Here is an 18,738-nt window from a genome sequence, read left to right on the forward strand (position 1 = left end):
GTGAACCTTGCTGTAAGGGGACTAACAGACTCAGCCCTGACCATTTACGATTTTTATAGGCGCGGGCGAGAGGAAAGCCAAAATTAACGGGCTTCGATCATTTTTTCAATAATATTTTGTCTCTGGAGGCAGATCCCGTTGCGAAGATGTATATTTTGCAAGTTTCTTAGTTAGAATGATGTTAAACCATATTACTTCGAAATAAAAATGGATCAATTATCCACTACATATTCCTTATTCATAAGGAACGCCCCATCGTTTACCAACAGATGCTTCTTCGGGAGAGAAAATAAAGAAGTTTCATGTGCAGGTCGACTAAAAGAAATAAGGAAGCTTGCTGAAATTGCCTCCGACTCTGTCGTTGACCAGGTGATGAAGGAAAATGTAAAGTGTCTATATGTAGCATGTCCACTTTGGTCATTGGTAAGTGAGTGAACGGATATATATATATATATATATATATATATATATATATATATATATATATATATATATATATATATATATATATATATATATATATATATATATATTTACACATACTTTGCCCTATATATGCAATAATATATTTCTTCCGTTGGTTTTCATTATTCTTAGCATATCAATTTGACAATCTATTTGTGTTAAAGGGGAAAAGTGACATTGCATTTCAACATTTAAGCTTCTTCATTTCAACACTATGATCTCTTGTAGGAAATAGTTGATATTTTGTCGAAAAGGATGCCGAGAAAAGATATAATAATCTCAGGTGATCTAGATGTCCCTGATGAATACAAACCATATTTTGAGGATTATTATTTCCTGGCACTCGTCGAACAAGAAATTGCATTTCGTAAGTCTAATTGTAAAGTAAGTAAGTAAGTAAGTAAGTAAGTAAGTAAGTGAGTGAGTAAGTAAGTAAGTAAGTAAGTGACTGAGTCAGTCAGTAAGTAAGTAAGTAAGTAGGTAGTAGGTAGGTAAGTAAGTAAGTAAGTAGGTAAGTAAGTAAGTAGGTAGGTAAGTAGTAGGTAAGTAAGTAAGTAAGTAAGTAAGTAAGTAAGTAAGTGAGTGAGTAAGTAAGTAAGTAAGTAAGTGACTGAGTCAGTCAGTCAGTCAGTCAGTCAGTCAGTCAATCAGTGACTGTGTGACAGAGTAAAAAGAGATAGAGAAATTAAGTAATTGAGTAAGTGGGTGAATGAATGAATGAATGAATGAATGAATGAATGAATGAATGAATGAATGAATGAATGAATGAATGAATGAATGAATGAATGAATTATGTGGGAGAGTGAAGTTATTGCGATTTTGCTTCATCGTAATGTTCCTGTCGGAATTGGATTTTTGTTCCTTGAAACATTACTTCTAATTAAGATGATACAGACGTGAGGTTGAGTATAATGTCTGCCATGTGAAAAAATATGTGACTGACTGCCTTATATGACGATGGTCGATTCAAGATAGTCGACGCTGAACGTGTGGTATGCGGTGTCCGATTTCTTTTACGTACACCAAAGGTGCTAAACGGTTGTAATAAATCTGTGTAAACAGCGATAGATCAAATGTGACACTGAAACTGACCTGTGATAGCATGGTGTGGGGTTGATTAGGCGGGATAAATAATTTGCGAAAATCTGTGTTCTGGACAGCCTTTAAATATAGTTGCATTCGTATCACCCTTCCAGATGCTGCCATTTTCATATCAGCCGGAAAATCAAATTGGTCAGATTTCGTGAAAGGAAGGAGAGAATCTGAAGGAAAGGTCACATTCAACATCCGGGAACTTGCAGGACTTACCAACGTTTCCTATAATATGGTCTAAAACCAATAAATGTATGCCGGTGAAAATAGTATCAAGTACTTAGTATTTCAGGCAGCATCATGACTTTTGTCAAGGTTCATTCTCATGCTATAATGTACACTGGGTAGCTGGTAAAGCGAGATGCCGATAGTGTAGCTAGCGAGGCTAGCTAGCGAGTAACACCTCTCCCGCAGAAGAGTATCTTAAAACGGATTTTGATCAAAATCGGGGATATTTGAACTGTGAGATGTCACTTTGCAAAATTACTTCATTTTCTATTCTTACTTGTTTATAGACTTAGCTCTATTGATGTATTGTTATACTAAACAGGGAAAATGTTGGGGTGTCGATATACAAACATGAATGTCGTATTTTGAAATGTAGGACCCCACTAAAAGATTTTATTTGATTGCAATTATTATCATACGTGCTCTATGTATACCTGTATTGCTATGTAACTAAGCTTTTGTGGCATAATCTTTCTGTATTTTGACACGTTGCTGAGCAACTTGTTATAACATACAGACACATCACTCGCTGACTCGCTGTGTTACGAATGTGACAAAGTGAGTTGTGTGAAGAACTAGGCCGCAGGTCAATCTGGAAGCGTAAGACAATTATGGTGTATTGAACGGGCTGGATGTGAAATTTATGTGTGAATTTTTTCTTTATCTTTTTTAGTTAACAAACCTTTTAAAACGTTACTTCATGAGGGAGTTCTTAAAAAGACTGATTATTTTTCAAACAACACTGCCAATCCCATAAGATAACAACATGATCATACAGCGCGAAAATCATCTTGTCGAGTTTATGGTTCGTTGTAATATCCATGGGCTGTATAATTTATTGTACACAATAACAATGCAATATCATAATCCAACTGAAATAAAAATGGAATCATCGAATCCCCATATTGTTGAGTAATACGAATTCATTTGTTATACGGTCTCACATAGATAATTAGTAGCTGATATTGCAGACGCGTAAGTTGTCCTCTTGTGGTCAATGCTATTTTTTATTAGTAATCAAAGCACGTGCATTTTTTTCTATATAATATGACAACACTTGCTTAAGTATGTGTCACTGTACTTACACGTGGTGAGAACTGCATGGAAACCTGATTCTGATCGGTCATACATGAAATTCTCACAGGTGAACCGTAAGACTTGACATGTTCACTGGTCACTGGTGAGATACAAGACTTGAGTCTGACCAGTGACCAGTATAAAATGTCAAAAATAGTGAGCATGTCCCTAATACGATTGAAAATCAACCTGCCGAGCAGTTCTTACAATGTGTTGTTGAGAACCAGATTCTCACCTGGTAGCAATGAGATTGACAGCACAGTATCAGTATAACGTGGTTCAGCTTCATCCTCGCCACATTGTCTCTGTTTCATAGGGCTGGACCGTGTCGCCGTTACGATGAAACCATGTCAATTCTGATGGTTAATATATACATACACAAAACTGAACGGAAAACCAGATTAACATAATGTTACCTTAAACCATACCCGAACCCACAAAATATCAGCATGTTAATTGTAAATCCAACCTAATATTTTACTCTAAAATCGCGTCAATTATATTGGCGCTAAAATCATCATACCTTTTGGGGAATCAAAACTGTCTTTGACCTTATTGTTGCCACATGCACTTTATTGGTTTAGAAAGAATTATTATGTAACAGGCAATACCTGAATACTTGATGGTATATGGCGCCCTTTTTGTATCTTCTAGCCTGCTGTCTTTGTCTCATTTGGCGCTTTTCACTACTGTCCCTATTTAAAGGGAGAGTTCACCAAGGATAATTTTTACATATGTGGTAGCTCTGTGGTCATTCACACAGGAAAAACAATTTGCATCATTTATAACTCGCAAGATAATTTACAAAAAACGATAAAAATAGTACATGAAGTTGCCCATGTAATTTGAATCATGAAAAAAAGCTCCAAGCTTGGCGCTTGCATAATGTGACATGGAAGGGACCATTTCCGGACGGGTATGGCCCCCACATTGTCAACTCATAGTAACACAGTAGTGAACAGCAACACAAAATCTGACAGTGGACAGTTTATTGTAAGTGAATCATCGTTTATGCAAGGATACTCAATAAAACAAAGTTATGTAAATACGCACAGCCTTGTTTAAGCATGGGTGAGTTGACAATGCCACACCCATGGGAAGATGGTCCCTTCCATATCACATTATGCAAGCTCCAAGCTTGGCGCTTTTTCCCATGTTTCAAATTACATGGGCAACTTCCTGTACTATTTCTATGGATTTTTGTATAAATCTTGCGAGTTATAAATGGCGAAAAAAGCTTTTCTGGGGTAAGTGACCACAAAGCTAGCAAATATGTAAAAATCATCCATGGTGAACTTCCCCTTAAATGATAGAGGAGGTAAAAATATTATGAAACTAATCTTTGTCGTCTAACAACACCATAGGTAATACCGTAGGAAATTGTGCATTTAACAGCAGTAAAGACGTACTGTTCGTTCCAACATTACCAATTCCGTATTAGATATGTATTATCCCACTGAAATACTTATGTTATAAGGTTGCATTTTGTAGGCAAGAGCATACAAGAGCAAGAGCATAACCTTATATCAATGTTGAAAAGAGGAATATCATTTGCTCATTTCAACATTGATATAAGCTTATGCTATGTCCACGGGGAGCTGTATTTGCTTTATCTGTCGTGTACAGAGCCCATGCAATCTCGTCTGCACTCATCTTTGAGATCCCCTTTCCCGCCTTTGCAATTGTTGCATTAGAGATTGCATACGAACAATTGTTATACATTACCCCTATACCTTTCGTGATTGTGCATTTGCTATGGGTAGACTCTACAAAATTACAAATAGATTTGAGAATTAGCCCTATAGCAAACCTTTCTTGTGAGATGGCATTTTAAGGGGCTGAAGGCACATGTATATAGCCAAAAGGTTGCAAAAAAAAAAATTAAAATAAAAAAAAAATAAAAAAAAAATAAAAAAACTTTTAAAGAAAGATTTTTCATGATTTGCGTGGGCAATAGCATTATTATGCGTATTATACGTTGTTACGTCCGTCGTGCACAGAACCCGAGAGAATGAAATGATATTTGTAGAATTATTAAACTTTTCGGATATGAATTATTGAGGCATGATTGAAATGTGTACACCTTATGACTGATTTCAAAAGAAAAAATAAACAATTAGACAGGAATTTAAGGGGTGTCAAACATATGCTGCAGTGACGTCCTTATACTAAATGTGGAATCTCGGCATCGTTTTTTGAGCAGAGAAAACATTCTTCAAGAATGAATGTACATAGTGCCTTTCATTCTGGAAAAAACACTCGATGTTCCATAGTTGATCAAATGTTCTCTACTCAATTAACTTCAGAGAAAGGTAAAAAAACGGCAGTGATTTATTCCCGAAAAAGTTAGAGTCACATGAGAACACATAAAGTAATAAGACTAGAGATAAAATTGAGAGCCAATAAAAAATTTACTGAACTTTTCAACCCTTGGTTGACAGTTCTGCAAGTTGACGGAATTTTCATGTCCAGAGGCGCTCTCTCTCTCTCTCTCTCTCTCTCTCTCTCTCTCTCTCTCTCTCTCTCTCTCTCTCTCTCTCAGTATCCGACTCTTCCAGTTCAGAGAAACCTCGTTTGGATCCGTCCTCTAGTATCTTACTGATCACGAAATCAGAGACGTCCTCCTATCCTACTCTTATTATCATTCTTATATGATAATTCCTGATCCTAGTCCCTAAGATCATGGGAATTTAATCGTCAATTTTCAGTGGCACTGTTTATAGCTACTATATTTAGAAGTTATATGTAAATTTATTGCTCGATTGCTACTTTGCTTGCATGTTACGCCCATGCCGTAGTCATGACTCATTCATCATCATCATCCATATTAGATGCACCATCTGCCAACCAAAGAAAATAATAACCTCTCTCATGAAAGTTTGGAGACAATTCCAGATCCCTACTGCGTAGACAACTTTGTTATTTACCAAGACAAAAAGATGTGGCCGCGACACGGTTACCAGCGTTTGTTTCTGTGGTCCATCTTATTCTGTATAATTGTCATGGTTATCTTGTATGCCAACAAGCCGTCTTGGATAGGACAGAGTCAAAAATATGGTATCGAGAGAGGAAACAAGGTAACTGAGCGAAATACTAAGTAATATAGGCAAACGTATAAAAGAGTCAATTTCCTGAATGCCTTTCGAAGTTGACGTAGTTCCTTAAGACAGGGGAAGTGTGGTGCTACTTTTTTGGTGAAATATTGCTCGTCTCCTAATGTCCAAATTCATAAATAAGTTAAGAAATATATACATTTAATGTTCATTCCAGAGAACATAAAACAGACAAAAGTCTATAGCAAAGAGCTCTTATTGGTTTACTGGTAAATCATCACTTTATTGAAAGCACAGTGCTTTAATCATAAAGTGAACGCCAAAGATCAGCGAAGCTTTGTTTTCTTATCATCAGAAAATAACAATACCAATGAAAGAAGACTATTGGAAGACTGCAAGCATAAACAGTGAACCTACTAGATCGTACAAGCTGTTCAATACAGTAAGAGGCATAAACACTAGTTTTGTGAGAGACTCAAAACTATCAACACCAAGTTACACTGAAGTGGGGTTCAGAGATAGCAACGGTACCCCTACTCGTTATCTATTGCCCATGAAATCAATACTTAGCGGCGGGTCGAATTTCCAGTACAATAGGTTCAAAGTGGCCGTTCGATTCGCGCTCTTCACAAATAGAACTTTAGTTCTGACGCCGTTTTCCCTCGAAGGTGGACACGTAAAAGGATTCTCAGAAGACCATATTAGATCGTTTGAGAGTACATTTGATGTAAAGAAAATGGAAAAATTATTGCCATTGGCATCTGTTGACCAGTACATGCATGAATGCAATGATAAACGTTCAACGGTCGTGGCATGGAATTTTATTGATTGGCGCCACGAAGCCACCAGAGAAACACTGTTTCAACTTCTCCTGGGCATAAACATTCCCAAGGCTAACCAAGTCCATCCCTTAGATAACGATTATGACTTCGATGAAGTTAGTGCCGACACCGAGAACGAAACTTGCGTAGTGTTCTCAGTCGACGGAAAATTTATTGACAGCAAAGTCAATATTAAAGATGACATCACGAAGGCCGTAGACAAAAGTCTGATACCACGAAACGAAATAAGAATAGTAGCTGGGTACTTTTCTGATAAGATTTGTCAAGGAGAAAGTTACCTGGCGTATCATTGGAGAAACATGTCATCAGAAATGCCGTAAGTTGTAACGTTCTTCTCCTTTTGCTTTGAGGTTAGTGGTTTATTTTCTTTTCTTTCAACTTTGTTTTCATTTCTATCTTCGTAGTTTGCTGTAAGATTAAGCTGGATAGCTTTTCATTCCCTAAAAAGTCTTACCACGCTATATTTGACTTTGAATTTACTTACACGCCTGGTTTTCTGTTGGACAAGTATCGCAGCTTATGAGGTCGACCAATCTGAAATCCAAAATACAAGATCTTTTCAACTGTAGTTTATAAAAAAGGATCACGACAAACATACCACCCACATACATGTAAATAAGCTGTATTATTGTACACCATGTAACAATCGACAATAATTGATTTTTGGCACTAAAACAATGTTAGGTAGGAATTCCTAACGTGTTCTTCTTTTAAAGATAAGACTCATGGTGACACGGTAGGGTCATTACATCAACAGTATTTTCCTAGCTTAACATATAAATAAGCCAAAAATCGCCTTTTTCAAGATAAAAGTATTTGTTTGAATGCATTTAAGCTTTTGAACTACATTTGGAATAATTTCAACTTGAATACGCCCTGGGCAAGTTGTTATTCCCTTTGAAGTAGTCGGTCGCCTGTGGAAGGAATGAGGCGATCACGTTCGTGTGCGGGAAATGTCCGATTTTGTCTAGACATACCTGAAAAATATGAAGGTTCGCTTATCCCAAATTAGTTCCAATCGTGTAAACTATATTACATAAATCAATCAAATATACCGTTATAACTTGTTTTTTACATTATATGTCTCTTTAGTCAAACTTTAATGCTAAATGACTCAGCAAAAAACAAAAACCGTAACCCGACATTCATGGGCAGGTGTTATTTGCACTTTTGTGCATTTCTTTTTAAATTAGACCTGAAAATAAACTTGTTTACGTGACAATTGTATATATCGATATCAAAGTTCCAAAGAAAACAAGCATTGGCTACGATGCGAAGCTTTAAGTTGATAAACAATGTTGTTTATGCTCGTCCTTTTTGCAAGAAGAAGCGACAGATTACCACGAATATAAAGCTATGTCTTAAAACAAAGATTAATCTTTGGTCTTTCGAACATGTATATTTTGCGAGATTTGAATCAGGATTGGCATCGACTCCAACTCGGTTCGCAATCAAAACAGGATAAATTTCCACTATAAATATTATGTACTGCAAAATATACATTTCAACTTTTTATCAACAGATGCTACTTTGGGAGAGACAAAGATGGATTTCTATGTGCAGGTCTACTAAAAGAAGTGAGAAAGATTGCAGAAATTGCCTCCGACTCTGTTGTTGACTTGTTGAAGAAGGAACATATCAAATGTCTATATGTAGCATGTCCACTGTGGTCTCTGGTAAGTGAGTGAACGTATATCTTTCGCATGTCTGAGACTGGATAAATATACGTTGATTAGCATCACTACGCTATCTTCAACAACATGACTCAACCTTCTCATTTATATATATTTACATATATAAATATATATATACACAAAATGTATACAATGTGCCCTCCCGGTTATCACCATAATGGCTTTATGGCAACCTCTGAACTTGGGCACAGAGAGTACGGCATAATATATATATATATATATATATATATATATATATATATATATATATATATATATATATATATATATATATATATATATATATATATATATATATATATATATATATATATATATATATACATATACACGCAAATATAGAAATATAGTTCAGTGCTACGTCAGATTCTAATAAAGACAGATATCCTGAGGGTAAAAGTACCCTATTGATTGCAAGATGCATGAAACGTAAGTATATTTTGTACCTGGAGGAATTTGTGATATATATATATATATATATATATATATATATATATAATATATATATATATATATATATATATATATATATATATATATATATATATATATATATATATATATATATATATATATATCGAAATTTTAACATTATAATCTCTTATAGGAAATAGTTGACATTTTGTCGAAGAGGATGCCGAGAAAAGATATAATAATCTCAGGCGATCTAGACGTCCCTGATGAGTACAAACCATATTTTGAGGATTACTATTTCCTGTCACTCGTCGAACAAGAAATTGCTTTTCGTAAGTTAACATCGAACAAGAAATTGCATTTTGTAAGTTCACGTATAAAGAAAGAAAATAAGTCGGTCAGTCAGGAACAAACAAACAAACAATTAAGAAAGTCAGTGACTTAGTAAGTGAGTGAGAGCGTGAATGAATAAGTAATGTATGTATGTATGTATGTATGTATGTATGTATGTATGTATGTATGTATGTATGTATGTATGTATGTATATATGTGTGTGTGCATCTATTTATAACTTTCGAATCGTGCAAATCAATATTTTTGGCTTCTACAGTGCCGCAGAGAATCGAAACAGTCATTATGTTTTTACTTTTTCTTTTTATCCTTTCGGCGTTTTTTTACTATATAATAAATACTTTCAGTCTGAAGCACTAAGTCAAGTGGAACGGTGGTCATGTGAAAACATTCTTGAGACTTATTGCCTTAAAGAACCGCCTTTCGTTAGCGATAGTCGATCCTGAACTTTTGTTATGCAGTGTCCGATTTCGTTTACGTACACCAAAGGTGCTAGACGGTTGGAATAAATTTGTGTTGTCAGCTATAAAGCAAATGCAAAAGTGAAACTGACCCATGTTTGGGGATGGATCGGGTTAGATACCTATCAGAAAACATGTGCCTTTTGACCGCCGCTTTAAATATAGTTGTGTTCGTACCTCCTTTCCAGATGCAGCTATATTCATATCGGCTGGATTGTCAAACTGGTCAGATTTCGTGAGAGGAAGGAGGGACACCGAAGGAAAGGTCACCTACAACATCCGGGAACTTGCAGGAATTTCCAACGTTACCTATAACATGATCTAAAGCCAACAAATCTATACATTTGTGATTAGTAGTAATTAGTTAGTACAACAGGCAGCCATCATGACTTGTGTCAAAGTTCATTATCCTGTAACAATGTGTATTGGGTACACGGTTCAACGAGATACTTAAAAATATAGCTACCTAGGCCATAAATATTCCACGTTGATGAGTATATTCGAATGCATTTGTATCAATGTCCAATTTACGTTTAACATTCAGCTGTCACTTTTAATTGAGATTACCGTAAAACCTGTCCTTGCCGACACCTCTCTAATCAGGACACCTCTTTATTAAGGACAGATTTAGCATGCCAAAAGTTACACTTTGAATAAAATTTCACCTGTCTATTCAGGACATCTATATACTTTACATCATTTTTCAATCTTACCCTGTTTATGAACTCAGCCTTATTTGGATATCACCCTAAACAGGGAAAACATTAAAAAGTCTATTTACAAACATGAATGTCGTAGTTTAGAAAATGTAGGACCTGTCGTAGATATTTTAATAAGTTATTGTTATATTATTCATGGTACATGTAATTTGTGGTTGGTGGTAATAGAGTGAATAGCATGATTTACTGTAAAAATAATAATGTAAAACAACAATTAAACTGGAAATAAAAAGTGCAATTATTGAATCTCAATTAATTGTGAAATCTTATGTTGTACTATGATCACACATAAATAACTGGTAACTCATACTGTACTTTTTCTCTCAGTGCCATTTTCATAGTGACCCCAGCACCTATGTTTTTTACCAAAGTCTTTTTTATCAGTCTACAGATTCCATTAAAAGCAGTTTTCTATTGCGGCAAAATGAGTGACATGGATGAGAGACTGTGCTTTTATTGTACACAGCTATCTGATGAGAAACCCTGGTTCTTACTAACATATATTGAGAACTGCATATCAACCCTATTCTTATATAGGAAATCCTCATAGTTTCACTGTGGGTCTAAACAGTCCAACTGAGGTCTAGGACTTTGGTTCACTGGTGACTAACATAGAATGTCAAGTCTCTACGTAGAATAGTGAGAATCTCCGTAATACTATTGAAAATCAGCCTGCAAAAATAGTGCTCACTATAAAATGTTGAAAACCAAAATTTATCACCTGGTAGCGGTAAGATTGACAGCAGAGCCTCACAATTAGCTATAATCTACTCCTCCTCGCCACACATTTCTCTGTTACATAGAGAAACATTGTATCGCCGTTACAAAGAAAACATGGCAATTCTTGTGGCAATTCATACATAAGACTGAAAAGAAAACCCGATTAATCTATGTTCTCTTCAACGAAAGCCGTACCAATGAAGCGTACGGTTTAAAATCGCATCATTAGACAGCAAAATTATCTTACGTTTGAATAGTAATCAATACTTCATTGCCGTCAATTTATCGATCTAGGACAATACGGAAAGCCACACCTATCATTAATGACGAAAATCATCCAGCCCATAAACTTTTACCTTCTGAGCGGCGCTATCAATTCATCAGAACAAAATCTGAACAATTTCGCAGTTTTTATCCAGTATCAGTTCGAATTATAAATCAAATGTAAAATATTTGTTTCACATTTCGTATTTTTTAGTCTTTGTATTTTAACGTGTGTTTATTTTTTGTATTTTTATTCCTGTTTATGATATTTTTAATTCTTTCATTGATGCGCACGTGAAAAATCAACTTCCATTGTACTTTAATGCATATGGCAATAAATTATAATTATCATTACTGCATTTGCCCTTATGTCTTTATCGGTTTAAAATAATATATGTCTTGACGACCGTATAGTATTTGTCATGTAAGCTTAACAGGCAATGGACCTCAATACTTGATAGTGTATGAAACACTTTCTTCTAGCCTGCTTATCTTTATCTCTTCGGGTATTTTTATTCTGCCGTTCCTATTTAAATTCTAGAGTTGGCATACAGATTGTGCCACCTAATCTTTGTCGCCTAACTGCTTTTATCAGGTCTTTACCTTAAAATTGTGAATTTTACAGCAGTAAAATGTGAAGCTCCATTCGAACATTACCAATTTCGTATAAGATTTGTAATTAAAAACCTACTAATGATACTAATAGATGGCATGTTATTACAATTAGTCCCATTTCAAACTGCTTTTTGTCAAACGGCATTATAAGGGAAATTCATATATATATATTATATATATTATATATATATATATATATATATATTATATATATATATATATATATATATATATATATATACTTGTTTAGTTCAAGATCAGCTGGAGTAGAGTGCTCAATACTAGAGTACAGCTAAATACACAACTGAGTTGATCAGGATAATCTAAAATATTACATTTCCACTACAAATTGTTTCGTATAGGCTGCAGAGCCGCCTACACTCATCGGGTGGCTTTGATCGACTGAAACTTTAGGCGGGAAACGATTTCTTTTGTTTTGTTTTTGTTGCAAAAGGTTGAATAATTAGTGACTGCACAAGAGAAATTTTCTCCTGTGTCTGCAGGTCGATACTAATTCGTTTTCTATTGTTGAGGGAGCACATTTCTGGATATCTGAGGAGTATGGATTTCTCGTGGAGGCACAGATTGCATTTTTTGTGACGTTGGAGTATGGATTGCATTGCTTTATTATTTTCCAGTCAATCCTGTATTCTGTCTTTGCATCTTTCAGTGACCAGATGTGCTTGCTCAGTTCGGTGCTGTTTCTGTATTTTGTGTTGCGGAATGATAGCATGTGGTTATTATATCTTGTTTTGAATGGAGTCTCCGTCAGGCCGATGTATGTTGCGTGTGTATTGTTGTCTTCTCTGGTGACCGTTGCTTGGTAAACCACGCCCTCGGTGAGGCATTTTCCTGGCAATGGGCATTTGCTCTTTTGTCTGCAGTTGCATTCTTTATTGGCGATGGTGGCGGTTGTGTTCTTGTTTTCCATTTCCTTGGCAAGTACTGATTTGTTGTGTGAAGTGATAATACTTTGCATGTTCGGCATACAGCTGTAGCTTAGTTTGAGTGTATTCCTGTTGAATATCTTCCTGAGTGGATGATCGTGGCGGAAACATTTGTCGATTAAGTGTAGAAATTTGCGCCCGATGTTGGTGTTGACGCTATTGTCAAACGGTGGGTTGAACCATATGATGTTTCGTGTTCTTGTGCGTTTTTCCTGTTGTTGTACGGGTTTGAAAGTGAGTTGGTGGTCGTAGCCGCTCTTTTGAGTGCATTTTGGTATGGTGTGATGGCCGAATCGAATGAAATGGAAAACAAGAACACAACCGCCATCATCGCCAATAAAGAATGCAACTGCAGACAAAAGAGCAAATGCCCATTGCCAGGAAAATGCCTCACCGAGGGCGTGGTTTACCAAGCAACGGTCACCAGAGAAGACAACAACACACACGCAACATACATCGGCCTGACGGAGACTCCATTCAAAAACAAGATATAATAACCACATGCTATCATTCCGCAACACAAAATACAGAAACAGCACCGAACTGAGCAAGCACATCTGGTCACTGAAAGATGCAAAGACAGAATACAGGATTGACTGGAAAATAATAAAGCAATGCAATCCATACTCCAACGTCACAAAAAATGCAATCTGTGCCTCCACGAGAAATTCATACTCCTCAGATATCCAGAAATGTGCTCCCTCAACAATAGAAACGAATTAGTATCGACCTGCAGACACAGGAGAAAATTTCTCTTGTGCAGTCACTAATTATTCAACCTTTTGCAATAAACATGTGCTAACAAAAACAAAACAAAAGAAATCGTTTCCCGCCTAAAGTTTCAGTCGATCACAGCCACCCAATGAGTGTAGGCGGCTCTGCAGCCTATACGAAACAAATTTGTAGTGGAAATGTAATATTTTAGATTATCCTGATCAACTCAGTTGTATATATATATATATATAATATATATATATATATATATATATATATTATATATATATATATATAATATATATATATATATATATATATATATATATATATATATATATATATATATATATATATATATATATATATATACAAAATGTATACAATGTGCCCTCCCGGTTATCACCATAATGGCTTTATGGCAACCTCTGAACTTGGGCACAGAGAGTACGGTTACACATTGTTGAGGATTGAAAATATGGACTCACCAGAGTGCTCTAACGGCAATACGTACCATGAGCGAAGCATAGTGCCAACAGTGAACGCCCCTTATATTACGCAAGAGGCTGCCCAACAATCTCAGAGTGCTCTAACTACTATTAAAGCAGTGAGCGAAATACACAAAATGTATACAATGTGCCCTCCAGGTTATCACCATAATGGCTTTATGGCAACCTCTGAACTTGGGCACAGAGAGTACGGTTAAACATTGTTGAGGATTGAAAATATGGACTCACCAGAGTGCTCTAACGGCAATACGTACCATGAGCGAAGCATAGTGCCAACAGTGAACGCCCCTTATATTACGCAAGAGGCTGCCCAACAATCTCAGAGTGCTCTAACTACTATTAAAGCAGTGAGCGAAATACACAAAATGTATACAATGTGCCCTCCCGGTTATCACCATAATGGCTTTATGGCAACCTATATATATATATATATATATATATATATATATATATATATATATATATATATATATATATAATAATATATATATATATATAGATATATATATATATATATATATATATATATATATATATTGCAAAATAAATGAAACTCTTTTCTTGATTTACGTGGGCAATTGTATATATCATTCCGCGCATAAAGAGTTGTATACCTGTTGTGTACAGAATTGGAGAAAATTAAATAATATTATTAAAAATTATTAAATTTTCAGAACATGGATTATTGAGGCATTGTTGAAATGTGTCCACCGTGTGACTGATTACATAAAACACAAAATAGGAAAACCAACAGCTAATTAAAATTGGGGCAAACATGTGTTGCAGTAGTATCCTCTCGCCAAATTTGAAAATGTCGGCATCGTTCGCTGAGCAGAGAAAGCATTCTTCGTCTGGATATTCCGAACGCATCTTTGTCTTGCAAACAGAACACGGAAATGCAAGATGTTAAATAATTTATCCATCATTATTGCCCGCACAATGAACTTCTGAGTTTGATAAAGATACGGTAGTGATATATTTCTCAGGAATGTAGTCCATCGGTATGGATAAATGTATGGAAAGAGTCAAGAAGTTCAAGAAGTTCAAAAAGTTCTACGGTAGATACGGAGATGTTGTATCAAAATATGACCTGTCTGTTTCTCAAATGATTAGTGACAGCATACCAAATTTTGACTCACAAAAGTAATTTGGTGAATTCACCAAATAACAATTGATTTGTCGCTTTGGGTCAATCTTGACGGGTGCAGCTAGCTGGCAGGGTACGCTTACCCATTCCGGACACCTGGTACCACCACTATTTCATGGTTCAAGATGACCCCATTGCCTTTGTCATCATCTATATGTTCCTTGGACCTGGCAATTTCATAGTTACCAGAATGATAACGATTATTGGACCTGATTTGATGTCTATCACAAGAATACGTTTGAAGCAATAAGACTTGTGATAAAATGTGAGTTGATCGCAAATGTACTGATCAGAATTTCAACCCTTGGTTGTAGGTCTGCTGGTGGACAGAATTTTCCGGATGATATCCGACACGAACTTTAGTGATGTACTGACACTGTTGCCCTTACGTTTGTGAGTGAATAAGATGTATGTTAGCGAGCATGTTTGTGCTACCCTGAAGGTGTTACGCGTCTCGAAAATAAAAGACTTAAACTATTACTAAAACTTTCCTCAATGAATCTTTCAACTATCCTCTTTCGAAATCAAGAATAAAATTTGGGAGTCACCGTGCAAATTTTGATACTAGAGAAAAAAAATACCCAAGATCAATCGATATCAGAAATTCAAAATGGCGGCCACCCCTCCGTGTTAACTCTATTGAGAAAAGTTAAATTTTCGATTTTCAAAAAACTGAGAAAGTCAAAGATTTCTGATGAGAATAGGGTGCTTCAAAGAGAAGATGTGTATAACAATATGATATTAGAATTTCGTCAAAGTGATTGTTTGTAAAATTTAAAAAGCATTCTTTGAAAGTTCAAAGGTCAAACGAGAAATTATATGTCAATTACAATTTCTTGCAAACACTTTTGAAGCTTCATTATTTTCGTGAAGCGTCATTTTGAAAAACACAGCTCCCAGAACTCATGTTACTTGGTATTTCTAAATGTCAACTCCACCCAAGGACAGTAGGGTGCAAAAGGTTAATCAATCAAATCAGATGAAAAGCGGAAGGGTCACATTTTACAATTAGTGAATTGGGGGTGTCTTAGAAATTCAATTTGGAGGGTGTCATGTTTTGCATTTCATTTAAGTCCCACTGACCCCGAGCCCCCTACGTAAAAACGAAATGCTCCCTATGCCGGGGATTTTACCAAGCGGATTTGACTGCCTATGTCTTAACGATTTGCAGAGAAGCCTTAAAGTCGTTGGTTCGAATATCAATTACATTTACTTGGTACATATTGGTCATAATATGTTCTTAATTACTTGCTAAATATCATCATAGGTCATAAAGTCAAAGTCTACTGGATTTCATCATGTAAAATTCAGTTTAAACAATAGTAATAATGTTATTGAAGTGAACATCGCAATTTCCCTTAAAAAAATTGAGTTCCTGATCTTCACTTTCGTAAAACGATTGTCTATTTCCCTGTCATAATAAGGCCTCGGTTCACAGAGGTTCTCTAGATGTTCAAATAATAAGATTCTAACTGTGATAACTGCATCGTTCTGTACAGTGACTGGAGTAATATCTTTAGCCACAATTGGACCATCGATGCTCTTTTTTACTTCAATAGCTGCAGGAATCGCTTCAACAGTCGGGTCAGGAAGGATATAGATGAGTAATTGCAATTTCTGTAATAGAGGTTAGGAGGTTAGAATGAAGTTTTCCGGAAAATAATGACAACATTTTAAAATAAATGGCGTGTTACTACCTTACAGAATACCCCTCTCTCAGTTTATTATTTGCCCCATTGAATACAACTTAAGAAATAACCAAACATCGATGTGTAGGTAATGAACACTGTTTATTGCTACTATACTTAGTGGTTGTTTATCACAATTAATGAATATGCAAACTCGCTAGCTACTTTACACGTGTTGTTGTCATGGCGAATCCATCATCAATACCCCTATGTAGATATTAATGAAACGCTTATTAGTGTACCATCTGTCAACTTAACGAAATATTACATCATCACTCGGTCCCACGCAGGTTTTGGACACAATTCAATATCCTTACAGCGAAGATAACTTTGTTATTTATTAAGACAAAAAGATGTGGCTCAAACGCGGTTACCATCGTTTGATTCTATGGTGTTTGTTGTTTCTTCTAACTGTCATGGTTATCTTGTATGTCGACAAGCCGCCTTGGATACGAGAGAATGAAAAATATGCTACCGATAGAGGAAAAAAGGTAACTGCGCAAGATACATAAGAAGTCAATGTAGGCAAGTGCAGGTCAAAGTCATTTTAATTGGCTCGTTGTGTTGTCTTACGACAGGAGTATCACTTTTGATGCATTTTTTGGCAAATATCAACGGTCTTCCTGGCTCGATATATATTCTTAATGTCCGATTTCAGCGAGTAAAAGCAGATGAAAAACGTATTGCTTTCAAACTGTGGAGAGCTCTTTCGTGTTTGATGAGTAATTAGAATTGTAGTGGTTTACCTGTGAACTCAGTTCCTAGGTTGCGTTTAGAAATAATGGTGAGGTGGAACGGTCTCTGGAGGAATGGCGAATGATATCTTATGTTTTTCAGACCCTACCAATACCCTTAAAAATTTTTCAAGTCTCCCCATCTGTATGATCAAAATTTTTCAAGCCCCCCTCCCCATTATCATATAACAGCATGTTTATTAGGGATGCAATTACAGAACTCGTAGATGCTCGACACTATCTATTATTAGCAGTATGTAGAGCCATACTACCTTGGCAATTTCTTAAATTGATTCATTTTTAAATGTATCGACTGACTTTCTGGTTTTATCAGTCTAAGCCGACTTGAGTTAATCCAACTCTGGCCAGAACAATGTCACCTCCTGAAGAGCACACAAAGTGACTATCATGAAAAAGTATGGAAATTCTACAGTCCCGGCTACATTTTGCTATATTGTGAATAAGGGAGCACAGTGACCTACCGAAAAAATAAGTTTTCAAAAGTAATGACTTAGATGCCACCTAAAGAGTTTTACAGAACAATACTTGAAGGTTAAATATTCCATCAAATAAACGTTTTAATCTCTGAAATGTAGACAGTAGCAGGGCAGTAGCTTTATTAACATTGATAATTTTGACAATATTTTTGTTCAGTTTGTACAACTGCGTTCTTGTACTTATCCCTATAGCATGTCGAACTGTTCAGAGTTCAGTTTGCAAACACAGTCTGTGTATGTCTACCTTGCATTTGTATTATTGACAAATGACTAGCAGTCTGGACTTTAATTCAAATATCACCAAAATTTATATAATAGGTTTCGTCGACAAATGAATATTGTATGTTTCAGCATGTCGTACGGAGACTGCGAGGAACTGTATTTGATAAATTGCGTAGAAATGTTTCAATAAATATCAACAGGCGCAGCTTCTGCACCATTGCAAGGCATACACTTATTAAATTGTTTTATCAAGTTCATAGTTTTTACTGTCATTATGCTAACAGT

At 35.7% G+C, this 18,738-nt stretch overlaps 1 protein-coding gene and 2 long non-coding RNA genes across 3 annotated transcripts in view; all 3 read left to right on the forward strand.

Annotated features, from left to right (window-relative positions):
• Positions 1-281: 281 nt before the first annotated feature.
• On the forward strand, positions 282-1,824 carry LOC139124830 (uncharacterized). The gene is made up of 3 exons (XR_011550051.1): positions 282-423; positions 694-832; positions 1,662-1,824. It is a non-coding gene; the product is annotated as an uncharacterized lncRNA (long non-coding RNA).
• A 6,385-nt stretch (positions 1,825-8,209) lies between these two features.
• Positions 8,210-10,056, forward strand: LOC139124809 (uncharacterized). The gene is made up of 3 exons (XR_011550043.1): positions 8,210-8,433; positions 9,059-9,197; positions 9,866-10,056. It is a non-coding gene; the product is annotated as an uncharacterized lncRNA (long non-coding RNA).
• Positions 10,057-17,416: 7,360 nt separating this feature from the next.
• The window catches only part of LOC139124411 (uncharacterized), a 4,761-nt gene continuing 3,439 nt past the window's right edge, over positions 17,417-18,738 (forward strand). The window contains exon 1 of the mRNA XM_070690545.1: positions 17,417-17,491. Within this exon, the coding sequence (XP_070546646.1) occupies positions 17,417-17,491 (75 nt within the window). The remainder of the gene's footprint in view (positions 17,492-18,738) is intronic.

Source organism: Ptychodera flava, assembly GCF_041260155.1.
Source record: "Ptychodera flava strain L36383 chromosome 23 unlocalized genomic scaffold, AS_Pfla_20210202 Scaffold_24__1_contigs__length_23054250_pilon, whole genome shotgun sequence".
Taxonomy (NCBI): domain Eukaryota; kingdom Metazoa; phylum Hemichordata; class Enteropneusta; family Ptychoderidae; genus Ptychodera; species Ptychodera flava.